At 45.2% G+C, this 19,067-nt stretch overlaps 1 protein-coding gene across 3 annotated transcripts in view; it reads left to right on the top strand.

Moving 5' to 3' along the window:
* Nucleotides 1-19,033, top strand: part of CALR3 (calreticulin 3) — a 23,714-nt gene extending 4,681 nt beyond the window's left edge. The window contains exons 4-10 of one of the 3 annotated variants that reach the window (XR_289179.4): nt 7,475-7,569; nt 10,462-10,650; nt 13,624-13,731; nt 13,821-13,952; nt 14,960-15,052; nt 15,692-15,867; nt 18,607-19,033. Coding sequence is in view for 2 of the 3 variants with exons in the window: in XM_001502873.5 (XP_001502923.1) it covers nt 7,475-7,569; nt 10,462-10,650; nt 13,624-13,731; nt 13,821-13,952; nt 14,960-15,052; nt 18,607-18,750 (761 nt within the window). In the remaining variant the exon portion in view is untranslated. Of the gene's footprint in view, nt 1-7,474; nt 7,570-10,461; nt 10,651-11,072; nt 11,928-13,623; nt 13,732-13,820; nt 13,953-14,959; nt 15,053-15,691; nt 15,868-18,606 lie in introns of those variants that run through there. The other 2 variants (XM_001502873.5, XM_070246125.1) reach the window with 2 other exon arrangements.
* The last annotated feature ends 34 nt before the right edge of the window (nt 19,034-19,067 follow it).

The raw sequence follows: 19,067 nt of genomic DNA, 5'->3' as shown, positions 1-19,067 counted from the left end.
GGAAAGAGGAAAGTGTGGCCCATGCAAATGAAAAGAAATGAATTAATGGAAACTGTGTGTGAAGAAGACCTGATGGCAGATCTGCTAGACAAAGACTTAAGTGAAAATGCTAAAAGAACTAAAGGGAAATGTGACAAAAGTCAAGGAGATGATGTGTGAACAGAATGGAAATATCAATAAGGAGATGGAAAACCTAAAAGGAAACCAAAAAGAAATTCTGGAGCTGAAAAGTACAACTGAAATGAAAAATTCACTAGAGGGAGTCAAAGGCAGGTTTGAGCAGGCAAAAGAAAGAATCAGTGAACTTGAAGATAGGATAATGGAAATTATGAAGGCTGAAGAGCAAAAAGAGAAAAGATTGAAGAAAAGCAGAGTCCAAGGCCCCTGTGGCACACCATTGAACAGACCAACATATGCATATGGGAGTCCCAGAAGGAGGAGAAAGAGAAAAGTGGGCAGGGAGAGAGAATATTTGGAAAAATAAAGGCTAAAAACTTCCCAAATTTGGTGAAATATATGAATATAAATATCCAAGAAGCTTGACAAACTCCAAGTAAGGTGAACTGAAGAAGACTAACACCAAACACATTATAATGAGACTTTCTTTTTAAAAAAATTTTTTTCTGAGGTAGGTTAGCTCTGTTCCCAATCTTCCTCTTTTTGCTTGAGGAGGATTGTCGCTGAGGTAACATCTCTGTCAATCTTGCTCTATTTTTTATGTGGATGCTGTCACAGTGTGGCCTGATGAGCAATGCTAGGTCCGTACCTGGGATCTGAACCAGTGAAGCCTGGGGTGCCAAAGCAGAGCACATGAACTTAACCATTATGCCACCAGGCTGGCCCCCAAACTTTCAAAAGACAAAGACAAAGAGAGGCCCTTGAAAGCACCAAGAGAGAAGCAAGTCATCACATACAAGGGATTCTCAATAAGAGCATCAGATTTCTCATTAGAAACTTTGGAGGCCGGAAGACATGGGGCTAATACATTCAAAATACTAAAAGAAAGAAACTGTCAACCAAGAATCATACCCAGCAAAACTGTCCTTCAAAAGTGTGGGGGAAGTTAAGACATTCTCAGATACACAAAAACTCGGGGACCTTGTGACCACTAGACCTGCCTTGCAAGAAATGCTGAAGGTGGAGGTGGTGCAGCAGTTAAGTGCGCATGTTCCACTTGGGTGGCCCGGGGTTTGCTGGTTCGGATCCTGGGTGCGGACATGGCACTGCTTGTCAAGCCATGCTGCGGTAGGTGTCCCACATATAAAATAGAGGAAGATGGGCGCGGATGTGAGCTCAGGGCCAGTCTTCCTCAGCAAAAAGAGGAGGATTGGCAGCCAGTGTTAGCTCAGGGCTAATCTTCAATTAAAAAAAAAAGAAAGAAATGCTCAAGGGAGTCCTGCAGGGTCAAATGAAAGGACACTAGAAAGTAACTCAAAGCTGTATGGAGAAATGAAGATGTCAAAAAAGGGAAATACGTGAGCAGTTATAAAAGCTAGTATTATTGTAACAATGGTTTGTAACTGCACTTTTATTTTCTACATGACTTAAGAAACTGATACGTTGAAAGAAAAAAGTATTAGTGTAAAAACTAGTATTACTATAACTTTGGTTTGTAACACCAAATGTTGTTTTCTGCATAATTTAAGAGACTAATGTATTTTAGAGAATTACTAGTTTGTGTTTGGGGACACACAATGTGTAAGATGTAACTCCGTGGCGTCAGTAACTGGAAGGCACGCGGACAGAGACATAGAGGAGCAGAGTTTTGTATGTTGTTGAAGTTAAGCCGGTGTCAGTTTAAATTAGAGTGTTATAATTTGGGATGTTAAATGGAATTCCCATGGTAACCACAAAGAAAATAGCTGTAGAATACACACAATAGGAAATTAAGAAGCAATTTTAACATTTTGCTACAAAAAGTCAACTAAACATGAAAGAAGACAGGGATGCAGGAAATGAGGGACAAAAAAGCTATAGGACATACAGAAAACATAACCCAATGACAGAAGTAAGTCCCTCCTTATCAGTAATTACTGTAGATATAAATGGATTAAACTCTTCAGTCAAAAGACAGAGATTGGCAGAGTGGATAAAAACATATCACCCAACTATATACTGTCTACAAGAGACTCCTTTGAGATTAAAAGACACTGGTTGAAAGTGAGAAGATGGAAAAAGATATTCTCTGCAAATAATAACCAAAAGAAAGGAGCTGGCTATACTAGTATGAGACAAAATAGACTTTAAATCAAAAAAGATTACAGGAGACAAGAAGGACATTATGTATTAATAAAAGTTTCAAAACAGCAAGACGATATGACAGTTAAGAACATTTACACACCTAATGATAGGCCATCAAAATGCATGAAGCAACAACTAACAGAATTGAAGGGAGAAATAGGTAGTTGTACACTAGTGGTTGGAGATTTCAATAACCCATTCACAATAGTGGATAGAACAATCAGACAAAAGATAAGGAAATAGGGGACTTAAACAACACTGTAAACCAACTAGATCCAATAGACGTATACAGAACAGTCTACCCAACAACAATGGAAGACACATTCTTCTCACGTATACATGGGATATTTTCAGGATAGACCGTATGCTGTGCCACAAATTAAGTCTCAATAGATTTTAAAAGGGTAGGTATCATGCAAAATATCTCTGATCACAATGGGAGGAAGTTAGAAGTCATTAACAAAAGGAAAATGGGAAAATTAAACAAATTGTGGAAATTAACACACTTTTAAACAACCCATGGATCAAAGAAGAAATCACAAGGGAAATTAGAAAATACTTATGAATGAAAATGAAAACACAACTTACCAAAACTTACAGGATGCAGCAAAAGTGGTGCTATTGAGGAAATTTATAGCTCTAAATGTTTACATTAAAAAATAAGATCTCAAATCAACAACCTAACTTTACAACTTAAGGAACTAGAAAAAGAACAAACTAAACCCAAATCTATCAGAAGAAAGGAAATAATAAAGATTAGAGCAGAGATGAACAAAGTAAAAACTAGAAAAACAGTAAGAGAAAATCAATGAAATCAAAAGTTAGTTCTCCGAAAAGACTGACAATATTAACGAACCTGTAGCTAGATGGACTAAGGAAAAAAGAGAGAAGACTCAAATTACTAAATCAGAAATGAATGTGAGAATGGTTCTGCAGAATCTACAGAAATAAAAAAGATTATAAGAGAGTACTGTGAACAGTTACATGCCAAAAATTGGATAACCTAGATGAAATGGGCGAATTCCTAGAAACACAAAACCTACCAAGATTTAATCACAAAGAAATAGAAAGTCTGAATAGACCTGTGAATAGTAAGGAAATTGAAGCAGTAAACAAAATTCTCCCAACAAAGAAAAGCCCTGAATCTGGTGTTTTCACTGGTGAATTCTACCAAACATTTAAAGAATATCAATCCTTCTCAATTTTTTCCAAAAAATGAGGCAGGAAAACTTCCTAACTCACTCTCTGAGGCCAGCATTACCTTAATACCAAAACAAGACAGACACTACAAGACAAGAAAACTACAGGCCAATATCCCTTATGAATTTTGATGCAAAAATCCTCAACAGAATATTAGCAAATGGAATTCAGCAACATATTAAAAGGACTGGACACCATGACCAAGTGGCATTTATTCCTGGACTGCAGGGATGGGTTGACTCAATCAGTGTAACATGTCACATCAACAGAATGAAGGAAAAAGACCACATGGTCATCACAATTGATGTACAAAAAGCCTTTGACAAAATTCAATACCCTTTTGTGATAAAAACATTCGACAAACTAGGAGTAGTAGGAAACTACCTCAACACAACAAAAGCCATACATGAAAAACCCACGGTGAACATCATACTCAGTAGTGAAAGACAGAAAGCTTTTCTGCTAAGACCCAGAACAGGGCGAGGATGTCACTGTCACTGCTTCTACTCAACACAGCATTGGAAGTTCTAGCCAGGGCGATTAGGCCAGAAAAAGAAAGAAAAGGCATCCAAATTGGAAAGGAAGAAGTAAAATTGTTTCTGTTTGCAAATGATATAAGCTTATATATAGAAAACCCTAAAGATTGCAAAAAAAACTATTAGGGGTAATGAACGAATTCAGCAAAGTAGCAGGATACAAAGTCAACACGCAAAAAAAGGTTGCATTCCCATATGTGAACAATGAGCAATCTGGAAAGGAAACTACAGAAACAGTTCCGTTTACAATAGCATCCAAAAGAGTAAATTACTTAGGAATTAACTTTCACCAAGGAGGTGAAAGACTTGTGTAATGAACACTACAAAATATTGCTGAAAGAAATTAAAGAAGGCATAAATGTATGGAAACACATTCCACGTTCGTGAGTTGGAAGACAGTATTGTTAAAATGTTAATACTACCCAAAGCAAAGTGATCTACAGATTCAGTTCAATCCCTATAAATATTCCAATGACCTTTTTTTCAGAAATAGAAAAACGCATCCCAAAATTCATATGGAATCTCAAGGGACCCTGAATAGCCAAAACAAACCTGAAAAGAACAAAACTGTAGGACTTAACCCAAGTATTCGTCAACAGATGAATAGATAAACCAAATGTGGTGTATCCATACAATGGCACATTATTCAGCCTTAAAAAGGAGGAAAATTCGGACACACGCTGCAACGTGGATGAACTTTGAAGATGTTACGCCGAATGAATGAAGCCAGTCACAAAAGGGCAAATACTGTATGATTCCACTTATATGAGGTACTTAGAGGAGTCAAAATTACAGGAACAGAAAGTAGGATGGTGGCTGCCAGGGGCTAGGAGAGGGGGATGGGGAGTTGGTGCTTCATGGGGACAGAGTTTCAGTTTTAGAAGATGAAGAGAGTTTTGGGGATGAATGGTGATGGTTGAACACATTGCAGAAATGCAATGTGAATGCATTTAATGTCGCTGAACTGCACACTTAAAAATGGTTAAGATGGTAAATTTTATGTTTATTTGACCACAATTTAAAAAGGGGGTAAAAGAGCTGGAAGAATGAAAATGTATTTTTAAAATATCTATCCTTAATCCAAATTTGGGGAATCATTCTTTAAAATTCTTTCCTCTCATCGGACTTGGATGTCTTGCAGAATTTTTCTCCCTCATAGTCTTTCCGTGCTTATCTCTGAATTTATCCTGATCAGCATCAGGCTTGAGACACCTGGTTTATGCTGTTCTTATATTTATAGATACCGCTGGTCATAGTGTTGTTTTAGAAGTAGAGAAAATAGATGTTACATTATTTATTAGATTTAGATACAGTCCTGCCCTGTCATTTTGGAGCGCAAGGTGACTTCCCCGAGGCCACAGGACTGGATGCAAAGTTTTCCACTGACCACGCAGTTCCCACCTCTGCCCATAGTCCTCTCTGCTCTGCGGTGCCTCGTAGTTACTCTTGAACTTAAAATCTGGAATGGAAAAAGTCTTTCTATTTTGATTAGGAAAGAAATTAAAATGTTATGGGTTTTGGTTATTGTTATTATTGTCTTAAAACAGGCAGATATATTTGGCAAAAAATATTTGTTGAACTAGAGATGATTTCACAGATATTTGATTTAGTTAGTGTTGGCAAACAAAATAACCGCAAATATCTGCCACAGTACTACTTTAAAATATATGTAGCATGTCTGCTACATCTGAATCGTGAAGCAGCATATTTTGGAGTAAAAAAAGTGATTAAAATACACTTTCTGTATTATTTTTGCTTTTAACTCAAAATCATTTACATTTTACTCAAATCTGCTGTGTCTCTGTTAGAACACTTTCCCGTGATAGCTCAGCTCTAGCCTTTGGTATGAGAGCAGGCTGAGGCTTGTGTTGAAGGGGAAGAGAGAAGTCTGTTTGATTGGGCCCTTGCTAGGGGCCTAACATACACAGTCTTAGATTATGTATAAACCTCTAGGAAATAGGTAACACAGCTCCCATTTTGCAAGTAAGGAAACTGAGGCTCAGAAAGATTAAAACTACTAGCTCGAAGTCAGGTCAGCCTGACTTCATAGGCCACGTGCCTACCCCATATCCTCACAAAAATGCATTAGGTGCGTAAATATTTCATGATTGCTGTTAACGGAGAATGTCCAGGTTTTCCGGTCAGCTCTGCGTGTTCTGAAGTTTAATTTAATAATAAAGGCTTGTGGGTGTTTAGGAATGGAGAGGGAAATTCAGACGCATTTCAAAGGATAAATAAGTTTCATGTTTCAGTCCCAGCGGAGTGCACTTTGATACAAATAGTTCACATAGCTTTTGTTTTAAAAATTGAACTGGAGTGGTTTCCAGAAATAACCAAAGAAGGGAATTAGATAAACGCACGCCCTCCGAGACCTCAGCGGGGAGATGGACTTGGTGTTCTTTGTCAGTCCCTCAGGACGCTGCTTCCAAGTTCAATGCCGCATCTCCTCTGGCAGATGGGTACTATTCTTTAAGTCATTCTGTGCGGCCTGGATGTCTTGTATTTATTCTGGACTTTCCTCACTGCACGTTCTAGAAGAAATCGCAGTCATCTGCTTGCGTTTACGTGGGGTTCGCCTCCCAGAATCCCCAGGGGTAGGTGTGAGCCCGGGTCAGTGGCCGTGAGACAGAAAGACACCGGACGCTTTGGTCCGTTCCTTCAAGGCCAGGCCGCAGCAGGGTGATTCCAGACTTGCTCAGAGCGTTCGACAGGCTCTCCAGGGCCCTCCTGTGAGCCTTGTTGAGTGTCCTCGGAGCCCCTCAGCCTCTGGTCAGGGCGTCGAGGGTCCTGCAGCGCTCCATGTCCTCAGTGACTGAAACCTACCTTGCGCCAATTACAAAATCGTTCACTTTTGAATGGAGCTCTTTCTAGATGTTACGGTTCATCAAACCTGCATACTGATCGTAATCTCTCTTTTGCTTACAATTTGGGGTTATTAAGAATATGTGTGTGTATTATTATAAATTGGGGCATAAGAGTAATAACGGCAACAAGTATTGAGCTTTGCCACACTGAACACTTTACGTATGTTAGCCCATTGAATTGGCAAAAAAGCTTTGTGAAGTCGAGATCCACGTCCCCATTTTATAGCCCAGAACACTGGGGCACCAGGGGGCTTCGTTGCTGCACACGTCTCTCCACACGGTGCATGAGAGCTGAGACGGCAGTCCTCGCCTGGGCACCGCTGCGAGGGTCCGAGCTTCAGAGCGAGGGCCCAAGACTTTGGCAGCACCTTGGGGACACTTACCAGACTGTCATTAGACCTTCCTTTTACTCACACGCTGGTTTATCTGAGTGCCACGTGGCTGCGGTGATGAGAGACGCGGCCCGAGCTGAGAAGGGTGTCACCATCCGTTTAAATATCTCCAGGTGGATATTGCGTTATTCCTAGACATGTAAGCTCCCTGTGCCTCGTATGTTATTTCAGGAGACTGATTGGGGATGTCCTGTGGTGATGCGTTATAGAAGGAAATTGAGAGCAGCTATTTTTTTTGTAGGACCTGATATTTGTGGATTTGATATCAAGAAAGTTCATGTTATTTTACATTTCAAGAATCAGTATCACTCAAACAAGAAATCAATCAGATGTAAGGTAAATGCTTTTGTATTCAAATCAGTCATTGTGTTAACTCTTGCCAGATGATAACATAAGTTTAGAGAAAATAGTTTTGATGCCTAAAATGTTTAAGTGAGCCAGAGATAGGTCTTGGCAAACACACCCTGTCCCCAACCTCCAGCTCCACAGGCCCGTTCGAGGCCTTGTCCACCACTTTGACTGGCTTGCTTTCTGAAGTTTTCACCCATCAGGAGGGCACACTCACTTTTTGCTGTGAGGTATGACATCAATTTATAATTTTCACCATAAAGGGTACAACAGGATGGTCACATTTCAGCTCTATCCATCATCAAGGAATGATATATTTAGGATGAACAAAAAACAGTCTGGAGACATTAATTTTCAAAATATCAAAACTTTAAAAAATGGGGATATTTCTAAAGTGAAAGCGTACATTCTTCCCTTTTACCCAGGAGATCCTGTGAAAATGACCCCCTAGGTCTTGGGGCCGCTTTATAACTCAGTGGCGCGGCGGGGGCTTCTCCACTGAGGCAGCTGCGTTAGGTCCCTGGTGCGCAGGCCTGTGGAGGGAAAGTACACTCCCCATTGCCCTCCTCAGATTTGAATGTCAGCGACAGGAAGCAGGGCCCTGTCCCCAGGGGCATCCTCAGCGCCCAGGGCTCTGACATCTGTGGCTCCTTGAGTCTGAGTGGCCCGAGTGTGTTTCAAGATGGTTGACCGTGTGCAGGGGAAGCATCTGCAACCGTCCCGTATTCAGCCCCGTCCCGAGCTGGGGTGCTCAGCCTCCTCACAAAGCCCCAGGGAGTCTCCCTGGGCAGCCCTATTCCTCTTGGGCTCCCACCTGCTGGCTTGGTGGCGCTAAAGGATCAGCGCGTCCTCCTGCACACGGACACCATCACCCCTCCTGTGGGAGTGAGGGGAGCTTGAAACCCAGGTCTTCCTCCCCCACCGTAGTGTTTGCACCAAAGGACGGGTCTTTATGATTGATTCCTGAGGAATTGTTCAGTTGCACATCCGGGATATGAGAGAGAGTAGGGATGACACTGGAGGCCACGGGGTCCGGCCAGGCAGCCACAGCAAAACCACCTGGAGTCAGCAAGTCTGCGGAGCCCTGAGTGGCTCCTGCAGGCTGGGGACGCCCTCGGATGTGTGCTGCTGTTTCTGCTAGAAGAACGGACATGTCTGCCGAAGGAGCGCTGACTCACAGCAGCCGGGCAGCGTTATGGTCTTCCCGGTGGGGGGCATAGTTCTGTTCTTGGGGCTCTGATTCATTCTGTGATGGTGTAGAAGAAAGGTCGAGAACCTCCCCTGCAGGCAGTGGTCAGCCCTCAAGGGAGCTTCTGATCTGCACGTTAGAAAAATACCTCGGATGTTCTGGGGGACAGCTGGCGGGACAAGGCGGTCAATAGGCAGGGAGACGGATGCAATGGTTAGGCCCAGGTTTCAGTGGATGCAGGACATGGGAGCGTTTTGACAGACAGTTCCAGGGTGGGACCCGGAAGACTTTGTGATGTTTGCAATGTGGGAACTGAGGATGTGGACAATGACTCTCAGCAGCGTTACTGTTAAATCAGCAGGGGAAACGAAGGCCAATGAGGGGGCCAGAGCACACTTGCAAGTTGTGTTTGGAAGGGCTGGTTGTAAAATCCTGACAGACATCCAGGTAGAGGTGTCTACTAAGTTGTTGGAAACTCAGGTCTGAAGCTCAGACCAATGGTTGAGATTAAAGATGCCAGTTTGGAGCCGTTTGCATATGTTGGGGAGTGGATGTTATCCCTCAGGAGGCTCCAAGCTGGTGACCTAATCCTGGAGGGTGCCAGTGATCGACCAGCGAGCCCAGTGTCTGGATTAGGAAAGGCGGGTGGAGAGGAAAGGGGCAGAGAGCCTGGGGAGACTGTTGGGAAAAGTGTGTCCTTGGCTGTCACAGGCTGCAGAGGCTGCGGGGAAGCCCGAGAGACCACAGTGTTGATCTCAGTCAGAGCCCTCGGCCACAGTGTGGACAGCAGCGGCCTGTCCTTTGGGGCGGAGCAGAGGGTACTGAAGAGGCCTTCACCTTTGGCTCTTAGCAGGAAGAGAATCCTCCCGACAGAACTTTTAAGATGCCGCGGCAGCGATTCCCAGACCCTAGCAGTGTCAGAGTCCCTGGAGGGCCTGTGAAGGCAACTAGAGGGCCCGCCCGGGTTCCGATTCAGCAGGTTGGGGCTGACCTGGGAACGGGCATTTCCCACGTGTCCCCAGTGATGCTGATGCTGCAGGGCTGCACTTTGAGAACCGCTGCTGGAATATGGTGCAGGAGTCCCCACTGCTGCTGACGGGGGCACGTCCTGGCATCCCCAGCCTCCCCAGGCACCCGCTCACCCACCTTCCATCCCGCCTTTACTGAATGTTTGTTGAATGCTTCCCTTGTGTCTGGCCTGGGGCTTTAAACCTTTAAAAGCCTTTAACCGGGCCTGCCCTCTCAGAGCTTCAATTGCAGGACAGCTCAGATCGCAGGAAGTTCTCCCCTGTGTTGAGAAAGAGATGTGTTTGAGAGTGGGCTTCATTTGGTACAGAACAGGGAGTTGTTTCCCACATCACTTTTCATAAATCAGACAGCGGGGTGGTCCCTTGGTTTACACCAACCACTTCGTCCTCCTTGCATGTCGGATTACCGGCAGGAGCATTGTCTTTGCAGGAAGGGCATCAGGCACTTGAGAGAGGCTGTTAGTAGTGAGGAAGCAGTCTACAAAGTGGTGCTTCTTCCTCAAGACCCCTTCTGGAGTCGAGTCGGGCCCTAGCCCTACCACCTCTCTTCTTGCTGTTTATAACAAGGCTTTGACCGATGGCAACTTAAACTGCATGTTTAGACCTGCCTTGAAACCCTGAGAAGGGTCTCACTGTCACCTTCTCTCCCCATAAAACGTGCAGGTCGATGGCTTTACACACCTCTACACTCTGATTTTACGACCAGATCTCACTTATGAAGTGAAAATTGATAGTCAGTCGATTGAAGCCGGCAGCATAGAATATGACTGGAACCTCACATCACTGAAGAAAATGGAGAAGTCTTCAGCAGAGTCCAAGGATTGGGCCCAGGCTAAAGATGACAAATCCCAGGTATGGATTTTCCCCAAACAGCTCTAGAAAGTGTCCATGCAAAGTGTGTAAGTGCCCAGGTCCTGGAGGATCGCCACACGGCTGGCAGTCATGATGACAGCATGTGACACTCACTGAAACCAGCCACACGTCTGTGCACTTGAAGGTGTTGTGAAAGAGTTTTACAATATTTGAGATGAGAGCAAGTAGGGTTTGTTTTTTAACCAGTGTTTTTTCAAAAAGGATAAGGCATAAACAACCATTATAAAAATGATTATTTTGTTGTTCTGCATTTGAGTATGATGTCGTTTCGGGGCCACACACTTGTGACTGACAGCCAAGAATCAGTTAACATCACAGGTATGTGTTAGTGTCCTGTGGCTGCTGTAACAACGTACCACACAGTGGGGGGCTTCAAATAACAGAAATGTATTCGCTCACAGGTCTTCCTGAAGCCGGAAGTGAGAAATCAAGGCGTCCGCAGGGGCCATACTCCTGAAGGGTCTAGAGGAGGAGCCTGCCTTGCTCCTTCCGGTTTCTTCTGGCTCCTGGCATTCCTTGGCTTGTGGCCACATCGCTTCAACCTCTCCCTCCATCTCCACGTGGCCTCCTCCTCTTCTGTGTCTCTTCTATCTCTCATAAAGACATTGCCATTAGATTTACAGCCCACTTGGATAATCCAGAATGATCTGTCTCAAGATCCTTACCTTAATTACATCCTTACCTTAATTAAATTAAAAAAAAGATTGGTTTTTTTTCCCCAAATAAGCTCAAATCCCCAGATTTCGAGATTTAGGACGTAGTCAAGTCGTTTGGGGACTGCCACTGAACGCAGTACAGCTGCCTTTTTTTTCAGTTTACGTTTGTTTATTGTAACCTTTTGTTTTGAACATCAAACACTGCGCCAAAACATGAGCCATTTTTCTTAAGACAATTGCTTTCGCCAAGCCAAGAGTACTGGACTGATGTTTACGGTTAATTTCTGACAACTTAGAACTTAGTGGGGGCCGTCCCCGTGGCTGAGTGGGTAAGTTCACGTGCTCGGCTGCAACGGCCCAGGGTTTCACTGGTTCCCACCCCGGGCTTGAACCTAGCACACCACTCATGAGGCCACGCTGAGGCAGCGTCCCACACAGCACAACCAGAAGGCCCACGACTGCAATGTACAGCTATGTACTGGGGGGCTTCGGGGAGAAGAAGAAGACAACTTCTTAGTGGCATTGCTGTCGAATGAGCAGATCCTTTACCATAGAACTGAATGTAATTATTAAATCAATGCATCTTGTTTAGACTATTAATTACTTGGCAATCCTTTTTTTCATAGATAATCAAAAGTCAACTTCCATGAATTTGGAATCTGTGGTGTCTAATCAGTGAGAACGTCTTGAGATTACAGTAAAATCCCAATCAGTTAACCTTCTCCAGCATTTCACAAAGAAAAAGAAAAAAAACAGGAGTTTCCCCCTCCTTTTCTCTTACCTTCAAAACAAACCAAAAAAGTAGTTTTTGCCTGGAAAGAGCACTTCCTGTAAATGAGGCACAGAATGGTAAAGAAACTGACCTTGCAGCCCCCAGGCTGCTCAGTAGGAGACGCAGCTCTCAGGACTGAAATCCTGGCTGCCTCTGGCCCACGTGGACGCCGGCCAGCAGTGCGGCTGCCTTAGAACCGGGCGTCCGAGAGGCGGGTTTCCAGAGGAGCCAGGTCATTCTTTCAGAAGCTCCTTTCCGAACTGGCTGTTTTGTCCAAGTGTTCAGTGTGGTGATCTCCTAAACAAATTAGTTCATTATGGCATTTTGATTTGATAATCCACAATCATAAGGAGCTGGCTGCTCGGAGTTAATTGTAGCATTTCCTGGATCCCAGCCCAAGAGGGGCCCCTCTGTTACAGGTTGGGGTCAAAGCAAACAGCAGCAGCAGGGGCCACTAAATCCCATGTGTTGATGGTTGAGAAGTTACAGAGTATAATGGAGAAGGCACAGTCTAAGTGCAAAACGTTTACTGTTTCTCAAATTATTCTAAAAGGAAGACACCATCGTACCTGACTCCTCTGCTTTTATCTAAGTGTTCATCTGAATATTAACCCCTAGCAACTTTTTCTCGTCCATTCATTTAGTCAGCAAATATTTATGCCACACACAGTAAGCCATATACATATATAGAAGTGTGTATACATGTGTATATGTATTATATATGCGTGTATGTGTAAACATGTTTGAGTACATGTGTACGGTGTGAGTGTTTATATATAGAGAAAATGACTCAATAATTGCTTTTCTCCTGCTACCCAGCGGTCCCCAGGTAAATGTTGGAATGTTTCTTACTTATCCAGCCTCTCTCTGGAACAGTCTGTGTATGACCGAGATGTAGAACAGACTTAACCTAACCAGGAAATGTGCGGCTCCTCCTCTGATCACCTTTTGCCCCATCATTTTAACTTGAGCCACTATTCTGAGTTTTCTACATTGTTGTTCCTCTCAACAGCATGGGAAGATATGCAATTACACAGAGGGTTAGGGAGAAAAACCTAGTAGTGTGTAGCCCTGAAGCCCTCAGTGGGATCAGGAACCCTGAGCACTCAGCCCTTCAACCACCAAGTTGAAAAGGAGATGGGGAGGGGCAGGCCCAGTGGCTCAGCCGTTAAGTGCACACCTTCTGCTTCTCGGCAGCCTGGCGTCACCGGTTCGGATCCCAGGTGTGGACATGGCAACACTTGGCAAGCCATGCTGTGGCAGGCATCCCACATATAAAGTAGAGGAAGATGGGCATGGATGTTAGCTCAAGGCCAGCCTTCCTCAGCAAAAAGAGGAGGATTGGCAGCAGTTAGCTCAGGGCTAATCTTCCTCAAAAAAAAAAAAAAATTTAAAATTTAAAAAAAGAAAAGGAGATGGGGAAATTGCCGCAGGGGTCACAGACCTACCCCCTCCTGTTGGGAGTTAAGAATTTCCTTTCTTCAATCTGAGACTCTCCTTTTTCTTTCCTTACACGTATTTAAGGACTGGGAGAAGCATTTTCTGGATGCCAGTGCCAGCAAGCCAAGCGACTGGAACAGTGAACTGGACGGGGACTGGCCGGCACCGATGCTGCAGAAGCCTCCATACCAGGTGTGGGTGGGCTTCCTGCCGTGCCCTTGGGCTGCCCCCTGCCACCCGCTGCGTCACTGAGGACCACCACATGTGGTTTGTTGTTGCAGGATGGCCTCAAGCCAGAGGGTATTGATAAAGATGTTTGGCTCCATCAGAAAATGAAAAACACCAACTATTTGACGGAGTATGACCTCTCAGAATTTGAGAACATTGGTGCCATCGGACTGGAGCTGTGGCAGGTCACTTGTTTTTTGTTTTTGTTTGTTTCTTTTTTTTGAAGATTGGCCGTGAGCTAACATCTTTTGCCAACCTTCCTCATTTTTTTTTCCTCCCCAAAGCCCCTGTACATAGTTGTATATCGTAGTTGTAAGTCATTCTAGTTCTTCTATGTGGAATGTCGCCATAGCGTGGCTTGACAAGCAGTATGTAGGTCTGTGCCCAGGATCTGAACTGGCAAACCCCAGGCCACTGAAGCAGAGCATGCGAACTTAACCACTACACCACTGGGCCAGCCCCGAACACTTGGTTTTAAATTTGCTTTAGTTCAATAACTCTGAACTTCAGCCCAAATTCCTTTATTCCCATAGCTAGCATTCCTTGAGCTTGTTCTGTGTGCCTGGCACTCATACCTGGACCCAAGACATACCGCCATGGACACATCAGACATCCTTCCTGCCCTCTGGGCACTTCCTGTCCGCCACCCTGTCCCCTTAGAAGTCCCCTTCCATGCCAGTGCTGGACCTGTTACTCTTCTGCTTGGAGCTGACCTGTGGCGCCCATCAGCTTTAGCACAAGATTGCAGATTCTGATGCAGTGGGTCGGGGGTGGAGTCTGAGAGTCCGCGTTTCCAGCAAGCTCCGAGGTGGTGCTGATGCTGCCACTCCATGGCCCACACTGCACAGTAAGTTTCTCAAGCAGTGGTTCTCAAACGTCACTGAATGCTCAAGTCACTGGGGAGCTCGTCAAAGTCTCAATGCCCAGGTGGCACCCCAGACCAGTGAAATCAGCATCCCTGGAGGCAAGGTCAGGCGGCAGGAATTTGTTAAATGTTCTCGGGGATCCTAGTGTGCAGCCACGTTTGAGAACCACTGTCTTGGAGATAAGGGATGTTCTAGAAATAGGTTTAGGCATGTTCTGCTCTTGAGAGCTCATCACCCTTTTAGCACTGAGCAAAATACAACTGTTTCTTGGTGGAAAGTTGTTACATTTCTCACATCAATAAGGAAGGCCTTATTTCCATCCACAGGTGAGATCTGGAACCATCTTTGATAACTTTCTGATCACAGACGATGAAGAGTATGCTGAGAATTTTGGCAAGACCACCTGGGGTGAAACCAAGGTACAGTGTACACAGGGAACTTTTCTTTCATTATTCATTTATTTCTGTACTTAAATCTAACATATGGCAAAGGCTTGATGAAGTTTTACTAACGAACACCCCACCCAGGTCAAGAACAGAACGTTAGCAGAGCTCCAGGAACCTCCTCCCACCCCCTCCCAGCTGGCACCCACCCCCAAAGCAAGTAATGGAAGTAATCCGTAGAGGGATTTGACCTCCTTTTGAAACTGTATAAATGGAACAGCCAATACTGACTCGCTCAGGCAGTGTTCTGAGGTGCACTCGTGTTACCACATGCAACAGTAGTGGGTTCCTGCTGTGTGAATATTCCAGAAGGTATGTATCCGTTCTCTGCAGCTCTGGGTTGCTTCCAGCTTGTGGCCTCCTGAATAAAGCTGTTATAATCATTCCTGTATGTGCCTTTCGGTGGACACGTGCACAGGAGCGGACAGGCTGGGTCACAGGGCCCCACACAGCCCAACAGTTTTCAATGTGTCATCCTATTTTACATTCCCTTCTGCGGGGATGAGAGCTTCAGTTTGTGCCACATCTCTGGCCATGCGTGGTCTTACTGCCAGTTGTTGATGAGTCAGCTTTATGGAAGCGTAATTTACACACTGTAAAATTTACCCTTTCTAGGTGTGTACTTCTATGGATTTTGTCAAACGCGTACAGTTGTGAAATCACCACCAAAAATCAAGTTGTGGAACAGTTTTATCACCCCCAAAAGTCTTCTTGTAGCCAAGCCCTCCAGCACTCCAGGCCACCACTGATCTGATACCTGCCCCGTAGTTCTGCCTTTTCCGGAACGCTGTGTAAGTGGGATGCTGCGGCATGTGGTGCCTGAGCCTGCTTCTCCACGGGGCATGAGGCACCTGAGGGCCCTCCCTGCCGTGGGTGGAGCAGTCAGTTGTTTGTTTCCTCTCAGTGCTCAGTAGTTGAGCCCTGCACCAGCTGATGGACATTTGGGTTGTTTCCAGTCTTTGACAGTATGAAAGCTGCTGCTGTAAATATCTGCATACAGTTTTTGGTGTGGATGTATGCTTTGTTTCTCTTGGATAAATACCCAGGAGGGGAGTTGCTGGGTCTTAGGTATGTGTATGTTTTATTCTATGAGAAACTGCTGGACTGTTTGCAGAGGAGCGGCGCCGCTTGGCCATCCCTCCAGTCTCGCCTCCTCCCCAGCACCAGGGATCGTGGCCTTCTCTAGAGGAGTAGTGGTATCTCTCTGGTTTCAGTTTGCACTTCCCTCATGGCAAATGAAGGTGAGCACTGTTTTCATGGCTTTCATGGCCATTTGGAGATTCTCTTTTGTGAAATGCCTGTGTTTTAAAAGGTAGGTTTTATTATTATTGAGGTATAGTGAGGCCAACAGATCAGGAGACAACTGCCATTGAAAAGATACTTTGTTCTACTCGCAGATCCCAAGAGGAGGGGGCACACCATGCCATACACGGCCACATGGGGAGGCCCCCAGGTCACCCGGAAGCAGAGCGGGCAGGAGGAGAATGTGGGCAGAGTCTTTATTGTGGCTTCCTCTGGAAAGGGTCTGCAGGCTTAGGGTTGGCTAGTCTTGAAAATGTTAGTTGGCTCTGGGGTAGAGGGCTGCCCCTAGGCATCTAGGGTCCGGTCCTGGGGTAATGAGGGCAGGGAGATCGCTGCCTGCCGGAGAATGAGAGCTGATAGAGGACGTGGATAGAGATGTGGGCTCTAGATTGGTTAGTTTGCATGTGAAGGCATGCCTTCAGGCATTTTCTCTCTAGGGATTGGCTAGCCCAGGGAGGGGCCATCCTTCCAGGGTCAGCAAGGCCTTAGATGTCAAAGCATCAGAAACACATGGCTGATACAGCCTGTTTGTGTCACTTACCCACTTTCAAGGTGGGTCATCTGACCTTTTCTTGTTGAATTGTAAGTGTTCTTTATATATTCTGGCAAGTTCTCTGTCAGGTAAATGTATTGCAAATGTCCTTTCCCTCTCCATGCTTTGCCTTTTCATTCCCTCGAGTGTGGAGCAGTCCTGTATTTTCTTTTTTACTGTGTAGTTTGAGGCCCCTATACCAAGAAGCCAACTTAAAAATTTAGCTCTGACTTGAAATAAAGAAGATAAAATATCTTCCATCAGTATAAATTCATTTGTAACTCTTTAGAGCCAAAGTATTAAATCTAAAATGTATACTTTTAATGCATGTAGACGTTTTGTTTCTCGTGTCCTTGAGTGTCAGTCAGTAAACAGTGGCACAGCTTACAGGAGTGGAGAGAGCAGCGGGAGTCCCCACCAGTGCCCTTGTCTAGTGGGAAAGTCGGAGGGCCCCCCGCACTGTCTCAGCCAGAAACCTCGGGCTGATCATTGCATGCTAGTGAGTTTAAATTAAGGGAGATACATGAACATCATCCTGATTTTAATTGAAATCCCCTCATTTCCTTTTCTTCACGGAGCCTTTTTCTCCATGTTGTGTACATCACACTGGGACTCGCTGCAAAACTAGTGGTTAAACTCAGACATTTCAAGGCATTTCTGATGGAAGTCCACCCTGCCACCTTTTTTTTTTTCTGCTTTATCTCCCCAAACCCCTGCCCCGTACATAGTTGTATATCTTAGTTGTGGGTCCTTCTAGTTGTGGAATGTGGGATGCCACCTCACCGTGACCTGATGAGCAGTGCCATGTCTGTACCCAGGATCCGAACCGTGGGCCGCCGCAGCAGCGCGTGTGAACTTAACCACTCGGCCACGGGCTGGCCCCCCTGCCACCTTTCTTTAAAGGTCGTTATCACGAAGTGATTTTCTCACGAGCCATTTCTTCTTGAATCTGATTTCTGCCATAAAGCCTTGTTAACACTCTTTCTCAACGATGACTATGGGAACTTGACGTGTCTGCCCTCCTAACCCTTCTGTTAAGCATGCACATTGGATTTCCTCATTTGGACTCACTGGTCAGCTGGTTGATGAACAGGGGCCCAGGTGCTCTGAGAATAGAAAGAAGAGGGTGAATTTGTTTCCTGTGGCTGACATAACAAATCACCACAAACTGGGGGGCTTAAAGCAACAGAGATTCCTTCTCTCAGTTCTGGAGGCCCGAAGTGCAAAGTTGGCATCAGTGGGGAGGTGTCGGCGGGCTGGGCTGCCGTGAAGGCTGTCGAGGAGAGCTTTCCTTTGCCTCTTGTAGCTCCTGGTGGCTCCTGGAGTTGCTCGGTTTGTGACCACGGTTCTCCCATCTCTGCCTCTGTCTTCACCTGGCCTTCTCTTATGTCTGTGTGTGTGTCGAATCTCGCTCTGCCTCTCTCTGCTGAGGATGCTTGTGATGGAATTTAGGGCCCACCCGATCATCCAGGATGGTCTCCCCATCTTGACCTGCTGCACTTAATCACCTTTGCCAAGACCCTTTCCTTATAGAGGGTCACACTTACAGGTTCCAGGGAATAGGACCCATATCCCTGGGGGCTCTTCTTCAGCAGGTATGGAAGCTTCCAGAAGGCAGAGGCAGGCTGAGTGCTGACACCCAGTCTGCCCCCAGGAAGCATAATCCCCAGCCACCAGGGTCTGTTTCTTTCACCAGGGCCCAGAAAGGGAGATGGATGCCATACTGGCCAAAGAAGAAATGAAGAAGGCCCACGAGGAAGATGAGGAGGAGCTGCTGATGGGCAAGTTTAATGGGCAAGAAAGTCACTTCCATAGGTTTCACAGGAGGGACGAATTTTAGTCATCCCCACCCCAGGTAAAGTGCCTGGTAAAACCTTGTTTCTACTTTAATCTACATTTAAAAGCTCAAATGTCTACATACGTGGTAATTTGTCCAATTTTCTTCGAAAAATGTTCCTGTGCTTCTCGGTGGGGTCTGTCTGGTTTTCCCCAAGGCCCGCCATGCACCAAGATCTTTCTTCTGGACAAACACAGGCACTGGGAGCCAGAGAGAGAGTCTGGCCAAAACCATGCTCTTTTCTGAATTCCCCAAGTGTTTTATAAATAAAAGTCGGTAAAACTTATTTTGGAAAATGGAGAAACAATTTCTTATTTCTT

This window comes from Equus caballus, chromosome 21 (assembly GCF_041296265.1).
Source record: "Equus caballus isolate H_3958 breed thoroughbred chromosome 21, TB-T2T, whole genome shotgun sequence".
In the NCBI taxonomy this organism is placed as follows: domain Eukaryota; kingdom Metazoa; phylum Chordata; class Mammalia; order Perissodactyla; family Equidae; genus Equus; species Equus caballus.
This window is presented reverse-complemented; position numbering and strand designations above follow the sequence as displayed.